Here is a 20,795-nt window from a genome sequence, read left to right on the forward strand (position 1 = left end):
TGGATTTCTCCTCACTGACATCTCTCTCAGTCTATTTTTGGTTGCTTTTCACTGTTTACTGCCCCTGACTTCTGATCCCTGTTAGTATTCTTTACTGTTGAGATATTTGCAACAAATTTAGTAGTAACTAACAACAAAGTGCGTTTACAGAAGTCGTGCATCTTTCCGGTCATGTTTGCAACGCTTCTGGGCAGTTATTTACGTCATAGCAAGTCAACACTCCTATCTACTTGAATGCTGAATGCAGATATTTCTAAAATGGCTGGCAAAAAGCACAATAGAATAGCATATTTTCGATCGATGATTTAACTTGTTATAGACTGTACCATAACTTAGTCTTGCTAATCTTAAATTTTGCTAAAAATCATCTTTTCGAGGTCGCCTCAGCTACTGCATATACTCACACGCTGGTATGCACCTTATACCTCAACTCAACTTTATTTATATAGCGCTTTTTACAATTTTCATTGTTACAAAGCAGCTGTACATGAGACATATTGACTATAAGCAAAACAATTACATTTACATTTAGTCATTTAGGAGACGCTTTTATCCAATTAAAGTTATACCAGTAAAAAACAAGAAAAAGGTGAAAACACAGAAGACAGACATACCCACATACAAAACACTCCACCAGAGGTGGACGAAGTACACAACTTCCTTACTTGAGTGAAAGTACAGATACTACTTGTCAAATATTACTCCACTACAAGTAAAAGTTGTAAAGACAGATTCTTACTTAAGTAAAAGTACAGAAGTACGTGCTTTTAAAATTACTCAAGTATTAAAAGTGTACTTGGATCTTTGACCAAGTACACTTTTCTACGATCTTTGACTGATCGTAACCCACAGATGATTACACCACACTTTAACATGTGCCTTTTTCGTCTTTTATTGCTTTATTTGCCTTTTTAGAGCGCTATCAACGGTGTAGCAGCGCCTACGTTTACATAAGTTTGGCCATTCAAAGCTTGCCGGAAAACCGCGAGCTTAGAAAAACTGAAATACTTGGCAACAGTAAAAGGTCCTGGCAGATCGCAAGCCAGATAAATTGCACACACAGGAAACCCCGCTGCATAGAAACCATTTTCTACTTTTGGACCTTTTTATAAATGTATTGGAGTACTCAGAAAAAAAATACTCAAGTAAATTACAGATACTCAAAAAGTGTACTTAAGTACAGTACTCAGGTAAATTTACTTCGTTACTGTCCACCTCTGCACTTCACACACACAATATGCACACGTACTAACACACACACAGACAAGCACGCGCACACACACACACACACACAGACAAGCACGCACACAGACAAGCATGCACACAAACAGACACGCACGCACATACACAGACACGCACGCACAGTGAAAGCACACATTTAAGATAAAGGAGAGAGAAACACAAGTCAAATATTAAACAGACTATAAATCCCTATATGCAATATTAATTAAGTAAAACTTTAAAATTCTAAAGCAGCCCCCCGGCCAGGCAAATAGTGCGAAAAACAGTATGCAAACGGTGGCGAGGAACCCAAAACTCCAATCGAGAAAAAAAACCCTCAGGAGAGCCCAGGCCCAACCAGGGGATTCCAGTTCCCCTCTGGCAAAAGCTGCTGCCTCTGCACAAGCTCCAGAGAGCTTGCACAACAAGGCTAAATAAAAATAAATAAACTTACTAATAAGGTAAATTATAGATTTAAGATTATCATTAATAATCTAATAGCATTTAAAATTTTGTAGTGAAGACGTGTCAAGTCACCGCGTCCTTCTTTATCCAGCTCTAGCATCTCAGCTCTTGTCAGGTCGCCGTTGAATAGTCTGAAAATCTGTGTGTAACTTTAAGGAACGTCAGTAGCAAACATCCTTTTTTCTGCAATTAAGCAAACTTTTTTGGGCGTTATTCCATAAAATTGAGTTTTTATGTGTGTACATCTGTTCAGAACTGTGCTTGCTAACCATGTGCTTATTAGCATCTTTGAGGTAGGCTCAAAAGTATTCAAAAATTGTCACTAGTGGTAGTGAAAAAAAGGAACCTCTAAATCCTTTATTTGGGAAATAAACAAAACTCTGTACAATTATGCAAATCATTAGTATTTTAGTATGTTTTAGTAGTGATATAGTATGTGAGGTGTACTGTAGGTTTTCTATTAGATATTTACTGTCAGATGTGTGTCTGCTGTATTTGCAGTATTTGCAACATAGTTAGTTATTTGCATTAACATAAAATGTTAAAAGTCTGATTCAGCTTAAATTAAATATTGTGATCACTACTAAAACATTACAATCACTACTGAAAATGTGTGTGTCACGACTGAATCATGGGATGTTTTGTCAAAAATAAAATATATAAAATTATCAACTAAGATGTTATGATAGTGTTTGGTTCTATGTACTGTATATATAATCTAATCAATCCTTAAATTTATCTTTAATCTCATAAATAACGCTTGAAATATTGTTGAAATTGTAACTGTTATTGATTTACAGGTACACGCGAAAACATTTTTTAACATTTTAAACTTTCTTTTAAAAGCTTTCCTGTGGCTCAGTGGTTAGAGCATGACAATACCAATGCCAAGGTCATGGGTTTGATCCCAGGGGATTGCACATAGTCAGAAACAAAATGTATAATACAATGCAATGGATGTCGCTTTGCATAAAAGCGTCTGCCAAATGCATTAATTTAAAATTAGAAAAAAATATATTTAAAAAGTAGATTTAAACAAAATCTTAACATGTAAATATTATACTTATTAAATTATATATTATTGTGTTTCGGGAAGTGACAAAATTTGGGGAGAGGAAGAATATTGCAAAACGAAAATTTGAACTGCACAATTACTGGAAATGTGATATTATACAATTTGCATACATAAAACAATTTGTGTTTCCAACTCAGATTTTGCACCAGTTCTGTAAAATGGCCCATATATTATCTTTGCTAACAACCTGTCTACACCAAAAGCGAACGATGTGACAAAAAACAATATATCCCATTTTAATTCATTTATAATGATCAATTTTGTCCACACTGGATGCTGCTGCACACACGTCTGATGTAGACAGGGTTTTATATCTACAAAAGAAGTATTAAGTGTTTTGTATTATGTAACTTTTTTGCATTTGGAATGATCTGCTAATGTCTTTTACTTCCTAATCTGACACTATTTTGACTTTACAGTAAATACCTACTTTGGCATTGTTGCTTATTCATATCACAGGTCTATTCACAAACAGTTGTAATCTGATTGGCTGGCTGGCGGCTTCACGAGATGAATTCAGTCTGTCAAAGAATGAAACGTTACCAAGTTGATACAGTGATCTCCTCAGAGGACGAGGGATGAGAAGTTAACACAAGCTGTGACACAAGCTTTTAAAACACGTCCTCCATGCTCACCTCAAATCACCTTAGGAGAATCTCTGAGACGAGTGAAATGGCTTTTTGTGTCCCATAACAGTCTTTATTGATGTGTTCTTCAGAAGGCAGGACGCATCATGTGATCATAAAGCAAGTTCTAGAGAGATGCCAGAAATACCCGTCCAAACGGAGAGTGCTCCAGAGAGAAGATGCTGCTAAAATGATCATATCCTGACTGTCACTGTCTGCTGCCGTCTGGAGAAGAGGATTTACGTTTCTCTAGCAACTGCTAAAGCTTGAAAATCAACATGCGTTAAAGTGACATTGAGCTCAAGAGAAACAGTGACCGTTCACGTCAGTGTGCTGACGTGTGTGAACTTGAGCAAAACTGACGTTACATGATTAAAAGTCAGGAGTTTGTCGATTTTATCCAATGCCTTAAAATATTATACATTAATCTGAATATATCTTTTTTTGTGTTGCAGCCGTATGGAGGAGCTGCAAATAAAGACAACCAAAGTAAGTCTAAAATTGACCTCACTACATTATTGCGTAATGTTTCATGCGTATTGTTGGTCAGGGATGATTTTTGCAGTAGTAATTCAACGTTGAGTTCTTGTGTGCAGTGAAGTGTTTGCTTTCACGACAGCTTTCTGTCCGTAGCGTCTCACACATTCTCTTGATGATGTCTTCGAGATCAAGCTTTGAAATTGCCAAATCCAAAACTACCTTTGTATGTCTTTTTGACACTTTTATGCGTGTGTAATGATCTGAGAGCGAAGCAGCAAACTGGCGAATGTCAAACGCAATGGTTTTCCAGGTATTATGCTGTCAGTGGCTCTTTTTTAAATCAAACTGGGCACTTGGTTGTTTTGACATGTTTACAGTTTCGAATAGACAGTCCTTCATTTGAATGTTACAGAATAATAGAAGTTATTGATTTCAAGATTTTAAGAGACTATTTCAATTACATAGCACGTCATCTGTAGGAAAGGGAATGGTAATGGAGAAGACGTGCATGCAGACTCACTTAGAAACGGTCGCGTGTCCGATCAAATGTTTCCAATCATTTAGTACATGAACAGCTTCTCTAGTTCACCGGATTTATGTAAACACTTTGTTGAGTCCTCCGTAGGGACGAATTGTTATTTACTGGCTTTGGTCTAAACGTAAAGAAACACGCAACGGTGTGATTGATTTTCTGTTCTTCTCATGGTTGGAATAATGAAAGCTTTTCATGTGTGCACGCGTGTTGTGGCGCATTATCTCAGTTTCCCTGCTCCGTAAGGAGGCCTGTTTTGTCATGTCTGCATCTCACTTCCAAAGGATGGACATTAATCAGACTGCCCCAGTTTCTCTGCATCTCAACAGCCACCATCCACTTGAGCGGCTGACCGAACGCTAACATTACCAACAGGGCAGGCTGACAGGCTTTTGGCTCAGACGCAAATCATGAATAAATAACGTGCCACGGGCAGCACGCCTCGTCGCCAAAAAGGTCACTCAAGAAGAAAGACGTAAGAAATCTTGTGAGAAAGAATCGCTTTCACGTCAGACAGATGCAATATTCAATGAAATCTTTCTCGTTCAGTAGCGTTCAAGGATCATGATTCTTTTGGCGGCATGACATCTCAACAAGAGGTTTGTTACTGTCACGAATAAAAAAAGTTGGAGGTGTGCAGGTCATTTATATATATGTATTGGAAGGGAACTAGATAAGAGATGTACATTGAGAAACTCTGCGGAGGAGGACTTGGAAAGGTGCTAACTTTAGCCTGCTAGCACTGAAATTATAATCCCACCCTCTATGCGATTCGCCGTCCAAAGCCACGCCTCCTCCAAACACATGTATGTATTTCGTAAATCCACGTAACGAATTACAAACTAAATCCATTCAATTCTTCTGGAAGCATGTACATTTCAGACCCTTTGCCTGCCGGAGCTGTCTCCATCATGTAAAAGCTGAACCGATGTTAATTCCAGTTTTTCCTCTTTCATGATCCAGACGTTTTTTCGTCACTGCTTTTTCAAAAACTGACTTTCGTTTTGTAGATTTACTTGTTGTCGGTTCCACAGGAAAGTTTGATTGTTGCTGATTGTCCGCCATTCTCTCTACATTGACACAGCGGACGTGAGCGCGCTGATGACGTATGGTGTCTGCGTGAACAGGGTGCGCAGTGGTATGCAAAATACGTTGGCTGAAAATGTACACATGACCAGTCACAGCGTTCGGCCAGAACGTTTTGATTGGGCGAACGTTTTTTGGTCCTGCTTCTTTCACAGACGATATATAATAATGCAAATATTATTTGACCAGTATAATTCTCGATTGCTTTCAGGATGTAAAGAGATTTCCAACCAGCAAGACAGGATCACCTATTCTGCCTTTATAATAATCGACTAAAATAACCATATAAAATAATCTGCCCAGTCTGAGAGAAAGCTGTATTTACAGTAAAATAGTTGAAGTTTCTCTGTTCTGTGGTCGGGTTAAAGAATTTCTAGGTTATTTTCAATGAATGTGTTTGTCCATATTTGAGCCAACCATGCATGGAAACGATCCAAAGTTTTTTGAAAAGTTGCTATAGAGAAAGATTGTGTTTTGCTGATGTTCTTTCCTTAAAGAAGGCCATTAGTTGAGTGACATCCATATTACAACATAACAAAACAGGTGATGAAACCACTCTGTAACACGCTGCGATGTTCGAGCTGAAACGGTTGCCAACGGTCTTATATTCAAATGTTCTGCATGATCGTCGAACAGATGGAATCTGATTGCAGCTGCCGAGAGGAAACATTCTCACCCATCGATGGCATTTGTGAAGTTGATTTTATGAACAACCAGGATTATTGCCTGGAAATGGTGCAGTTTATCTTTGTGGCTTCAAAGTCAATTGAATCGAATCTGAGCTCGTTCCAAACCAGACCAGTGAACCTCCTCCGCATAGACAAAGACTGTGCCAACATTCCCAGCGCTGGTTTGATGATAGAGCGCAGTATCAGTCGTATGTCACTGTCAGGTTACTGGAGCAGAGCTCTCAATGGGTGTGCTGGTATAATTACTCTTATTCCTGAAAACACAGTCAGTAGGTCTTCAGAAACCAATGCCTATTGCTGAAAGCTCACGATAACTTCTGGAAATAATGAGAAACTGTTTGTGTAAAAGGTTATTAGCAGGAATAAAAACAGTTAAAGGCATGATGAATATGCAGCATGTAAATCAGCTTCTTGTTAGCGCCTCGAGAGTAGGAAACACCGTCAGACACTTCTCACCTATTATTTTTAGAATTATAATTAGAGAAATCCATCTGAATACAAAATGTTTCTTATCAACAGATTGTTTGTGGTAGGAAGTTGAAGTAGCTCATGCAAGCAATAGAGGAGAGAAGATAAAACGTCATGCCACACTGAACCATGTACGATTCTTTAACAGACAGTAACAACACAGAGAATATCAATTCTATGAACTTGAAGAACACATTTTCTCGCTGGTTTATCTTGAAAGAATGACCTAGAAGTATAGGAGGATGTAATGTATGCATGTTTTTGTTTATTCATAAGTGAGAGTAGTGGTCAGGCCTCTGTTGTGCTGAGACCGGTTCAGTCAGGTCCTGTGCACCCGATGCATTCTGGGTATCAAGAACACATTTGACCAGTTTCATGTGTCCTCTCTACTAGACTTCATAAGTATGGAACCTTGTCGATGGATGATGTCAAACAAGAACACAAGAATAAATAAGCATATTTTAGGACTTTCCTTTATGTTCAGTGGATATGAGGACATCGTCGCTGTCAGATAGAAACCTCATGTCTCCATATTTCATGATTTTTCATTTTTTCATAGATCATCACTATTGGTCACCCTCCATAAATTGTCTGTAGGTTTTACAAATTATACAAAAATAGACATGGCTTTTTTTTCTTCACTGCAATCTGAATTGGCTGTTTCCTTCAGAAATGGAGCTGACAGCCGACAGATGTTAACTGATGTTCTGCCCAAACTCAACTCAACTCAACTTTATTTATATAGAGCTTTTTACAATGTTCATTGTTACAAAGCAGCTGTACATAAGACACATTGACTACAAGCAAAACAATTAAAGTTGTACCAGCAAAAACAAGAAAAAGTTGAAAACACAGAAGACAGACATACCCACATACAAAACACTCCACACACACAATATGCACACGTACTAACACACATACACACACACACACACGGATGCGCAGACACACGGACGTGCACGCACGCGCGCAGACACACGGACAAGCACACACACACGGACGCGCAGACACACGGACGTGCACGCACGCGCGCAGACACACGGACAAGCACGCACACACGGACAAGCACACACACACGGACAAGCACACACATGTCTGGTTTATTATCTCCATGGGGACAGTCCATAGGTGTAATGTTTTCATACTGTACAAACTGTATATTTTATCCCCAACCCCTAAACCTAAAGATCATAGAAAACTTTTTGCACTTTTATATTTTTAAAAAATATCGATCTGTACAATTTATAAGCTTTTTTGCCCATGGGGACCTCAATTTTGATCCCCACGGTGACACGAGTCCCCATGTGTTGGTGTGCATTCAGGTTTAGGTCCCCATAAAAACATGGGATATAAAAACATGAATGCACACACAGACAAGCACGCACACAGACACGCACGCATGCACAGTGAAAGCACACATTTAAGATAAAGGAGAGAGAAACACAGGTCAAATATTAAACGGACTATAAAGTCCTATATGCAATATTAATTAAGTAAAACTTTAAAATTCTAAAGCAGCCCCCCCGGCCAGGCAAATAGTGCAAAACAGTATGCAAACGGTGGCGAGGAACCCAAAACTCCAATTGAGGAAATAAAACCTCAGTAGAACCCAGGCCCACCCAGGGGATTCCAGTTCCCCTCTGGCAAAACCTGCTGCCTCTGCACAAGCTCCAGAGAGCTTGCACAACAAGGCTAAATAAAATAAATAAACTTACTAATAAGGTAAATTATAGATTTAAGATTATCATTAGCATTTTAATTTTTTTGTACGTGTAAGAACTCGAGCTGCCGCGTTTTGGACCAGTTGGAGTTTTTGTAATAAGCCTGCAGGGCAACCACCTAACAGAGCATTACAGTAATCTAGTCTTGATGTCATGAATGCATGAATTAACTTCTCTGCATCTGACAGTGACAGCATATGACATAGTTTAGATATATTCTTAAAATGGAAAAATGTAATTTTACAGGTGTTGGCGACGTGGCTCTCAAATGACAGATTACTATCGAACAGAACTCCAAGATTCTTAGCTGACAACAAGGGTTTTATGGAACATCCGTCAATAGTTAAACAGTATTCTTGGTTGTTACGTATGGCGGTTTTTGGTCCAATAAGTAACACTTCGGTTTTGTCCGAGTTCAGTAATAAAAAGTTGTTACTCATCCAGTTTTTTATATCGACTATGCATTCCATTATTCGATGGAACTGCTGTGTTTCATGAGGCTTCGAGGAAGTTGAGTATCATCAGCATAACAGTGAAAGCTAACTCCATGTCGCTTTATTATATCTCCTAGAGGTAGCATGTATAATGCGAAGAGCAGAGGCCCTAAGACTGAGCCCTGTGGGACACCGTACTGGACTTGCGATTTGCGTGACACCTCATTGTTTATTGCTACAAATTGAAAACGGTCGGATAAATAAGATTTAAACCATTTCAAAGCTATTCCCTTAATGCCGACATAATTTTCGAGTCTATGTAGGAGTGTGCTGTGGTCAATGGTATCGAATGCAGCACTAAGGTCTAGCAGCACCAATAACGAGATACAACCTCGGTCAGACGCCAATAGCAGATCATTTGTAACTCTGATCAAAGCAGTCTCTGTACTGTGACATGCTCTAAATCCAGACTGGAATTCTTCATTGATGTCATTCCTTTGGAGGAAGGAGCATAATTGAGTTGAAACTACTTTTTCCAGAACTTTAGATATGAAAGGTAGATTCGATATAGGCCTGTAGTTCCTTAGTTCTCTAGGGTCGAGTTGGGGTTTTTTGACAAGGGGCCTTATAACAGCCACCTTATATGCTTTAGGCACATGTCCTAATGTCAGAGATGAGTTAATAATACTAAGAAGAGGATCTATAATTTCTGGGAGCATCTCTTTCAGTAGATTTGTAGGTATAGGGTCTAGCATGATTGTTGTTGATTTAGATGATCTAATGATTTTAGACAGCTCATCTTGATCTACGGTAGAAAATAATTGCAATTTCTCCTTAAGGGCGCTGTAGTTAGTTTGTTCAGCGGGTTTCACTTCTGGTTGCATTGTTATAATTTTTTCTCTAATATCTTGGATTTTATTTGTGAAGTAGTTCATAAATTTATCACTGTTATGCTGATATCCAGAATCTGAAGTCGCTGACGATTTATTTTTTGTTAATTTAGCCACCGTGTTAAATAAAAACCTAGGGTTGTGCTGGTTTTCTTCTATTAGTGATGAAAAGTAGGTGGATCTAGAAGTTTTTAGGGCTTTCCTGTATGTTCGAATACCATCCTTCCATGCTGTACGAAATACCTCTAATTGAGTTTTCTTAAAGTTGCGCTCCATTTTTCGGGCCGCTTTCTTTAGAGCCTGAGTGTGTTCATTATACCTGCCATTGTGTGTTGGGCTGCCATTTTTAATCTTCTTTAAACGTAGAGGAGCAACTGTGTCTAGCGTTTCCGAGAAGGTGGAATTCAAATTTTCAATGGTAGTGTCAATTTCTTCAACGTTATTTCTCATGCTAGAGATTTGAGACAATTCAGGCAGATTATCGAGAAACGCATCTTTGGTATTTTAATATCGTCCACATTTATACTGTAAGACAGTATTAAATCTAAAGTATGATTATGAAGGTGAGTGGGTCCTGACACATGTTGACTAACGCCCATGGAGTTAAGAGTGTCTTTGAAAGCCATTCCTAAGGCATCTGTATCGTTATCTACATGGATGTTAAAGTCACCAACGACAAGGACTCTATCTGCGGCCAGTACTAGTTCTGATATGAACCCACCAAATTCTTTAATAAAATCTGTGTGGTGCCCTGGAGGCCTATATACAATAGCTAGAATACATTTTAAAAATGTTTTATCCTTAGTATTAGGTGTTGAAACATGAAGAACCATGACTTCAAAAGAATTATATTTAGAGTTAGACTTCTGGGAAATGCTAAAAGAATTATTGTAAAGTGCTGCGACACCTCCCCCTCTGCCTTTTAGAGGAGGCTCATGTTTATAATAATAATCTTGGGGGACACACATGTATTTATTCCATAAAATGAACAAAATAGTATAAACGTATTACAAACAAGTCACTTTGCAAACCTTCTGAACTGAAGCCATACAATAACTTAGTTCAAGGAACTCCGGCAACGGACATCAACGCATCTTTTTTAATATTATTATTATTTTACGAACATCAACACATCTGTAAACAAGCCGGAACATTACAATGACGTAATCGGTAACGAGAGCCAATAGCATTTCACACTCAACGCTGACGCAACGATGCTGTCTGTCATGAGACCGACGAAAGCCAATGATATTTAACTATTAAGGCTGACGTAACTTGGCGGCAGATTTGAAAATTTGGAAACACAGCAGAAACCAGAAGACAGCAGATGGGGATCGCTTTCGCGTCTGTTCCTCATATAAATCAATGGTTTCACCTCGGTACACTTGGAATATTTGTACGTTTTAAACATTTGAACTGCTTTGTATCTGTATCATGCTGTTATTTAATAATATGTTGTGTTACTTGCTCAAAAGGCCTGAACATCTGTGTATGTGTAACGTAAATATAGTTATCACAACATTTTGAAATTAAAATAAAACCACAACACATGCTATTATTGCAAAATAATACCCCAAAATGTACATTTTTAACAACGGTAGGCGATAGTCTTGCGTACTGCCGGGAATGGCGCTAATTTAGTCAATGTTTGTCGTATTTGAGGAAGGGACAAAAGACATAAGTATGTCATATGGGATGGGGGATGTTGCATTAAAATGTCATTAAGTGTTAATACCCTGTCAAATAGTTTTATAACAGTGTCATGAATAATTTTCTTGACCTCAACTACAGTGGTACGAATTAACATGTAATGGCCTAATGGTTAGGGAGTCGGACTCGTGACCAGAAGGTTGCCGGTTGGATTCCCAGGGCCGGCGGGTAACGACTGAGGTGCCCTTGAGCAAGGCACCTGACCCCTACTTGCTCCCCGGGCGCTGCAGTGATAGCTGCCCACTGCTCCGAGTGTACGTGTGTTCACCACTTGCTGTGCGTGTGTTCACTACTCTCTGGATGGGTTAAATGCAGAGGTCACATTTCAGGTATGGGTCACCATATCTGACTAATAGGTCACTTTCACTTTTCACTTCACTTTATGTCAAGTTGTCATAAGAAAGACCACTCAAACAATGTCATATTTGCATTAAAAATGACATAAATGAGCGAATGATACTTAATGACAGTTGTCATAAACATGCATACAATCTCCTTTATATTCATGACATGTGTCATATCATGATTATGAAGGTGTCATGTCAGTCTTATGGACACCCCTTCAAATAAAGTGTTACCAAAATTGCTTTATTAGAGAGATATCTAATATTTAGCAATCAGAGTCGTAACAGTTGATTATCTGTATTTTGTTCATGTTTAATTTGTTTAACGTTTATTAAATTACTTTCACGAGGTTTACGCATTATTTTATGTTTGCTAATCCGGGGGACAGACACTAGTGATGGGAATTGTAATTCATTTGAGTGATTCGTTCTTTTTCAGTTCGTTCACCAAAATGATTCATTCAGATTCGTTCACTGATTCGTTCAGTGACCATTTCTATAATACGCCAGCAGGTGGCGAAAAAGAGTTGTGTTATGTCAACGAACGTATTAATGGACGTATAAAAACTGATTACAGGCTTTATTAAAATGTGTGTCTCTGATCTATTCATTAAATAAATAAAATAAGTAGCCTACCTGTAACTGCGCTTTGCATCCGCTTTCTGCTGATTGCTGATTTCGTTCATTTCCTTCATGAACGACATGTACCAGTTCGTTCAATTCGTTCACGAACGAGATCTATCTCTCTCGTTCAGACTCAACAGCGGCTTGGTCAGTGTGGGCATATTCGTTCAGTGGAAGATCTAACCAATTACATGTCCCTTCACAGCTGGAACTGGAATGCTATTTGCTGACGTGACGCAAATGAGAGCTAACCAATACTTTTTTGTTTCACAGTTTTTAGAGAAGTGCATGACATGAATTAAACGTATTGAAGTTATTTTTATTTGAAAGAACAATAAATGACACAAAATGCACACAAAACTGTCAGGGATTCGGTGAGACACAAACAGAGGACCCAAGTGCAGACAGCGGGTAAGGGGTTAACAAGACATTTATTAATAAAAATACAAAACAAAGACCCATGTGGGGGTACCATAACAAAACAGGGGAGTACAAAAACACGACAGGACTGGACTAAAACTGACTACACCTAGACAAGACTAAAATTAACACTTGACATAATTTACAAATAACTAAACTGGACTAGACTTTCAATAAAGAGGCAACGAAAGGGAGGGAACAGAGATGAGACCGGAGAGAGGGGGTATGGAAGGCCAACAGGGCCAAAACACTCCCTCCACATGAAACATGGGGTTCTGTCATGGCTCTGCCTCTTCTCGACATGTCTTTCTTGGTCTTATGGCAGAACCATGACACAAAACACCTGTGCTTGCAGTAAAATAACTTAGTAAACAGGGCTTGACATTTTCCATGCAATAAAAATGACAATGTTAATTTGTCTTTGTTACATTTAACCATCAGCTTGCATTATTTTATTATTTTCGTAAGGATCTTTACATTGTGTCCGTTTCTGTACTTGTTGAACAAGAGACCTCATCTTTCGTTCATGAGTGAGAAGTAACAGCTCGTTCATGTCATTCACGAACGAGAATCAGTGGGTCCTTTGATTCCTTTCGTTGTGTACGAACGAGATCTCTCTCATTCAGACTCAAACACAGGCTCCTTCGTTCAGTGAAGGGCGTATTCGTTCAGCACATTCAAACAATCATATGCTCTGTCGAAGCTCACACTCGAACGCCATTGGCTCGTGCTTTAGACACTCTTTTAAGTCAAGACGCTCTGTGCTCGAGGGAGAGATTTCAGTGAACGAGAAATATGAGTCGTTGCCGTTCGTGAACGAGAACGATTCGTTCACGAGCGTAACATGACTAAGAGACACAGTCTCTATTTTGTGATGTTTGGGAGAAGGGATTATTACATGTTGTACATTTCGTGTATTCTGCAACGTGAGACGGCAAGCAGACAGTTGGTTAAGCCATTCTGTCTGCTCCCTGACCTGGGCCCCAGTGAGTCAAGCTTTAGCATTAGCATTATAAAGACTTTTTGCCATATTTCTAGACAGGATGGAAATCCCAGCCCAGGAGGGATGGAGACCATCTCGTTTCAACAGGTCAGGTCTGCCCTCAAAACTCTTCCAGTTATTTATAAAAACTATATCATTCTGCAGGCACCACTCAGACAAAAATGCTTTATCAGATTTTGATGGCTCGATGAATACTTTTAAAAAATATATATATATTTACCTGCCCAGACAAAGCATTTACAAAACACTATTATAAACACTATTTTATAATATCGTATATTATGTATTTTTTTTCCGTTTTAAACAAGGTTTCTGCCCAAACACTATGATGTTTGACTTTTGATAAGCAGTATAATGTTAATATATCTCAGAGATCCTCAGGCACAAGGATTATTTAAAGAATCCAATAAGATCTGTGTTCATATATCCTTGTCATTGCTTGTTTGTCACCCTCACTGTCAAATTTGTTTGTGTTACTCATGGTTTCGATATATCAAAAATGTGTGGGTGACACACAGAATCTCTCTCATTATTATATCACACGAAACTGAGGATCAGGTTGAGTTTGAAAAACTACGAAACTATAGGCAAAAAAAGGAGGTGAGCTGAAACATTAGTAGCGGGAAACTCGCATGATTCATTTTGGCTCAAGGCATGTGGAAGTGTAAAAAAATAAAATATTTATACAAATGCTGCGAAAATTGATAATCATTGTTGTAACACTTTCATACTGATTTAAATAAAACAAACCCTTTAACATGATTTGTATTATTTTTTACTGTGGAACAGGCAGTTTGTCACAAGGCAAAAAAAACCCTAATGCGCTTAATATAAGATAAATATATGCAGTATTTCTATTGATCCACCACAAGTAAAAACACTGCTTTAAACAACAACTTCTGATTATTTTTATCATGACAGAAAGGTCTTAAATGTGGTTGAAAACAATCCAGAATGTTTCTTTAAATCGAGTAATGGAAGTCAAATAGTTATGATTTGTGAGCATGAGCCTCATTACTTTAATTCGCTACAGATATGTGTGTAATATTTTGGCATATATCTGTGTTAGGCAAGACTTTCTGTGGTTGTCTTACACCTCACAGATATGTAAATGGAGCACAGGCAGCAGAATACCAGAGCTTTCATTGTGTCACGTTTTCTTGTTTTCAGATTTGACAGCCAATTACCTGCAACTTCATTTTAGCAGTAACTGTTACGCATTTACTTCCAGCAGAATATCTCACCCGCCGTGTTAGGTTTTATGATGTTTTAAAAATCCTCAAAACTAATAATATAATTGGGATGTCAAAGAAGTGTTTCTAGATCTTAAACATCTGGCAGCTGTGGTTTTTAGAAAGTAACGGAACGTGCCTGTTTAGATGACACTTTATAGTCGAATAAATCATTTTCTGAAATTATTGTATTATACCAACATACTTAATCCCTGTTTTTTATTTTCAAATGTAATGATTTCAATCCATAATAAACATCAACAACAATAAACTTGAGAAACTAAAGTTTATTTTTATCTTCTGTTTTATTATGTTGACACTGACATGAAAAGGATGTTGACAGAATATACCCATACAGATGTTAGTGTGCCACCGCTGCTACTATTAACACAATGAATTATTTATGAGCAGGCAAATGTGAATCTGGCTCAGGTGAACCAGTACAGTGACACCCCCCCCCCCCCCTCTCACTCTTAATTGGAACATGGGAGCAGATATAGTACATTTGGTCGTTTTTCAGGCTTGTGGTGGTTTTTGGTTTATTATTCATTTCGTCCACCAAATGGATTACAGCTAGAAAATAGAGCCAACACTCTGCACACAATACAAGCTCTTTATTTAAATGTCCACTGTATATATGACAGGTGACCATGAAGAGTATAAGATAGCGTGAGTCTAAATCCAGCAGTGAATGCTCACTACTAATGTGCTGCCTACACCTAGACAACATTTTAATGCATTATGTTTTCTCTCTTGAACTGTAGATATTACCGTATCATTCATGACCAAAAACAACAGAAGACTGCACTACATATATCTTTCAGGAATGAAACGATTCCAGAATTTAATTGTGCGAAAAAACAATTCAGGATAGTAGAGTTGAGGGAGAAAAATAGTAAATATACATAATATACATACTGTACATATAGAGCTTTCCTGTAGCTCAGTGGTTAGAGCATGCGGCGATTGCACATACTCATATACAACGTATAGTATAATGCAATGTAAGTCGCTTTGGATAAAAGCGTCTGCCAAATGCATGTGTAAATATATATATATATATACAGTATCTCACAGAAGTGAGTACACCCCTCACATTTTTTTGTACTACTTTAGATTGTAGCAAAGTGTCATTTCTTCAGTGTTGTCACATGAAAAGATATAATAAAATATTTACTCTTATGTGAGGGGTGTACTCACTTCTGTGAGATACTGTATATAATATTTGTGTGAAATGTAGTTCTGTCTCTCATTGCTCTGTTAGTTAACATGTTGATGTGAAAGTCTTTGTGAAATCTGTAGGATAGTGTGTTAGAATGAAGCTGCTTGTGGACAGTAATCAGCACAGCAGAGGTTTTCATGTAGAGCTGCTGTGACAGCATACATCCTACTTTCCCTCACTGTACAAAGGATTCTCTCTCTCTCTCTCTCTCTCTCTCTCTCTCTCTCTCTCTCCACCTCCACCCTGTGATCAAGCAAAGTCAGATTTGTCTTCCTTTTTCTCTCAGATGTTTGAAATTTTGTCATTGAAGACCCGGACTTACGTTTGTCGTCCCTTAGCAGACAGAGCACCTCGCTGTCAGGGACAATAAAGAAATCCCTTTATTTTCACACAGCCGACTGCCTTCAAATATTTCCCTTAAGGTCTCTCTGCAGTCTCGGTCTGTTCTCATCCTCTCATTGAGTGATATCAACATCTGTGACATCAATCCTGTCTAACTTCTGCTTCTGTCAGTGGCAGATTATCGTTGGAAATATGGAAGAATCATTACATGTACAATCTGACCAGCCATAGGCAAAAGTCAAGATCTTGATATAGTTGTACTTAAGTATTTATAGTGATAAAAAATGAGTCTGGAAACAAACTTGGGTCACCGCAAAGGCACTGTTATTGGTGTATAGGATGTAATATGATGTGAATTGCCTCACGACTTAAGAAGATCTGGAATATAACACACAAATAATATGGACTACACATGCTTTCTGGAGAGCATTTAAGACGTGCTCACTATAAGCTGTATGTAGACATTTTAGAAAGAAATAACAGAGTTGTTGGAATGATAGGAGAGTAAATAATGCCATCAGTTTAGGACTTTGATATAGTTCAAATGGGTAGAGTTTGCTAGCAGAGCATGAAGAGTGGAGGAGAGGGGATGAGTGTGGAGAAACACTCATCTGTCATTTTAAACCTCTGGGATATACCTTTGTTAAAAGTGTACTTCATATTCAAACACAAACGGGGCAATTTGTTCAAATATCATGTGTATTAGTGGGCAGATCTCATGTGTGCGGGTACTTGAGGACCCCTGAGAGGGTCTCGCCTCCATTTCATCAGTTAAACTTTCAGAAGTGGGCCAGCAGAATGAATTACTTGTGTCATTGGATAAGGACACTGGCGCGGGGAATGAAAGCAAGCGTGCTTGTGATTTCAGATGGAAACGCTTGATGAAACACGGCCGTTCATTCGCTCTAAAATGGAAAGTCTGCGGTCGTTCCAGATCTTACAGATTAATCCATAGCATCTCTTTTTTATCATCCGTTTCATTCGGTAGGAATAATTATTTATTGGCTGCTCATCAAAGTAACAAAGTGATAAATTATCTAAACATTTTGATATTTGCTACGGTACTAATGTTTATCACAAGGGTATTACAAATGTCTTCAAGATGCTTTAAAGAATAGAAAACAAAAGATGAAAGTGTGTGAATGTACAGGTTTGCAGATGCTCAAGAAGAGTTGGAAATATGACGGCAGACATGAACGTTACAGAGGAGCGGCCTAATGAGATTCCGGAAGGATTTGTGAGAACCGACTCTAATAGCAATTGATGAACATGACATTGATGAAAGCTCATGAGTTCATAACCAGAACCCGCTGAGAAACCTTGACCTGTCTCCTCTCCCGCCACACACACTCTCGCCAACTGCACGTGCAACAAAAATTGAGCACTGTATCAAATATGAATTAAGGCGTCTGTGAATATTTTAATGCAAGAGTTGAAACGTTCGTTGTGAGCCGAGGAAAACAACCCAGGATCTCCTTGAGTTAGTCTGTTGGCTATAATTGATGGCTTTAGTGTCTTTTAAGTGCTCTGGGTGTATGTCTTGAATGATGAACTAAAGGAGGAGTATTGTTAGGTGTACAGTGATCCAACAACACAAATGATGTTTTCAGTTGTAAATGTGCAGTCTGAAATACTGGCAATAGCACATCATACAAACTGTACAGTGCAAAGGAGTCTAATTCACAGACAAATGTGACTCTTCAATGGATCACAATTCAGCTCCTTTAAAACAAACACAAGATTGGTAAAAAGGGATTTTGTATAAGGCATAAGAATCATCAAGCCTTGAGTATTGTTTCCATGCACCTGACTGAATACGGTGTTATTGTTGGTATTGGACGTGAGGCTGTAAGATGGAATAATATGGGATCTGTCAGGAGATCTGCTCTGAACAGCTATACTGAGTCAGTGTTATATTCTTATTCAGCAATACTGTAATTCCTCTGATGTAAATGAGTATTGATTGTGTAATCTACGACCTGATTAAATCTGTATCGGCTGCATCTTTAGGCCAATTTCAACACGGTACATTGTGTTACTCTACCTGCCGATGTCAAGTGTTACTGTACTTATTCAATATTTGATTGGTCCGTGATGTTATTAAATGAGCAATTCTTATATATCCAAAGGCAAGTTTGATCTCCATAGACATACGTAGATTCTTTAATGAATGCATCACAATCTCTCTTTGAATGTCCTTATTTTGATATGTGCTGTTGCACAATTCATTTTTTCCTTTCAAAAATATGCTGAAGGAGTAGTGGTATCATACAGTAGTTTTTAAATGAAATACATTTCATATATAAAATAAATCGATAACAGAAGTGTCACAACTGTGTCAAACACAACCTCGAGACACAGCTCAGATGATCTTTATCTTTTCATTAGCAGAATTTAGTGACATGTCAAGAATTGTCTTCATGTGTCCCACATCTGATGTCTGACGCTCTCAGGCCTCATTGAAGAGAGTTATGAACACCATGTGCGATGTATTCACATGAGTCTCATTCCATTCATTACCAAACCGATCTTCAGCAGGATTCTTAATTATGTTCATTAATAATTGATTTCATATCTCAATATTATTTAGTCACGGACCGAAATATAGAGAGAATTTCAGGACAGGCTATCTTGCATGATTCATTCCTATCATTTTTCTTAGCAGTATAAATCATTCAAATATTTGTTTTATAGAGGGATTGAATTAAACCAAACTCACGGCTTTTTATCCTTTCCTAGCTTTTCCTTTTCCTTATATAAGTAAGAAATATATTTTTCCTCGTTCACAAAGAAGGGCTGGTGGCAGAGTAAATGTGGACAATTGTTTAATATTCTGATATTTCACTCATGATTTCTATGATTTTGGTTAAAAAGGGACATGAATCAGAAGTATAACATAATTTCCAGCTGAGTTAGAAAATATCACACAACATTCTCTGGCTGAAACCTTTTCAGATGATTTTGACTGGTTTGGCCTTCAGTCTATAGTGGACGCAAGTCATGTTCGGAATTTACAATCGATCATGCATCCAAGAAGAAAAGACAGATTCGTAGTTTAAGAAGGAGACTGGAGGAATTGTTTGAAGGTGTGAGGTACAGTACATGCTTATTTATTACAGTCAGAAATAAAAAATGCCTTCCACCTTCCATAGGTGCATTATTAATATCATGCCGCTTATTTTGGAAGTGTGTAATAGTGCAGCATTTCTTTTCTCCCACAGAAAAACCACATGAAATGCTCATGTGATCCCACAAGTTTGTTCTAATAATGTTCCATCTGAGATGTGTGACGATGAATGAAGAGTATCAGCTCTTTTACAAGCACATTACCTTCATGTCATGTGGATCATCTCAGCTTTGACAGCTTTTAGCTGAAGACATCTCTCTCCTCTATAACGTCTCTACACTCTTTCTGACGTTTGAATGATGAGAACATTTTTTTAATATCTTTATTTTTATACAGATTTCCATTTCCTGGGCACTCACAGAACAGTGAAATAGTTGAAAAGTGTTGGGAGCTTAACACTTACAAAGACAGACAGAAAGATAGAAATGAGAGTTCAGGTATACAAAATGAACATCAGGCCTCACATCTTCATTGTCTCACATTTTAAAAAGAGTCATTTTTTCAGGAATGATTCAAATGCATTTAATAATAGTCACGTTCTGTGCAGGAGGGTTGTACAGATAGAGGACTTCACAGAGGAATGCTGGGAAATGAAGATGACACACACTACACTACAGTAGCTGAAGGAAACACTGGTGGATTTCGGAGAGGGTTTACGGCTCTTCTCTAAATCCCTGCTGAGACTATCTGTCTCTGATCGTGACCTTTTATTTCTGTGTTATACGGTTAAAGATACTCAACTCAACTCAACTTTATTTATATAGCGCTTTTTACAGTTTTCATTGTTACAAAGCAGCTGTAATTAAGACATATTGACTATAAGCAAAACAATTAAAGTTGTACCTGTAAAAACAAGAAAAAGTTGAAAACACAGAAGACAGACACACCCACATACAAAACACTCCACACACACAATATGCACACGTACTAACACACATAGACATAGACACACACGCACGCACGCACGCACGCACGCACGCACGCACGCACGCACGCACGCACGCACTCACACACACACACACACACACACACACACACACACACACACACACACACACACACACACACACACACACACACACAC

The 20,795-nt window shown here is 38.2% G+C and overlaps 1 protein-coding gene across 2 annotated transcripts in view; it reads left to right on the forward strand.

Annotated features, from left to right (window-relative positions):
• fstl4 (follistatin-like 4) overlaps window positions 1–20,795 on the forward strand; it is a 151,032-nt gene that overhangs the window by 14,893 nt on the left and 115,344 nt on the right. For both annotated transcript variants that reach the window (XM_057360496.1, XM_057360497.1), the window contains exon 3: window positions 3,843–3,876. In XM_057360496.1, coding sequence (XP_057216479.1) covers window positions 3,843–3,876 — 34 coding nt within the window. The remainder of the gene's footprint in view (window positions 1–3,842; window positions 3,877–20,795) is intronic.

This window comes from Triplophysa rosa, linkage group LG19 (genome assembly GCF_024868665.1).
Source record: "Triplophysa rosa linkage group LG19, Trosa_1v2, whole genome shotgun sequence".
Classification (NCBI taxonomy): domain Eukaryota; kingdom Metazoa; phylum Chordata; class Actinopteri; order Cypriniformes; family Nemacheilidae; genus Triplophysa; species Triplophysa rosa.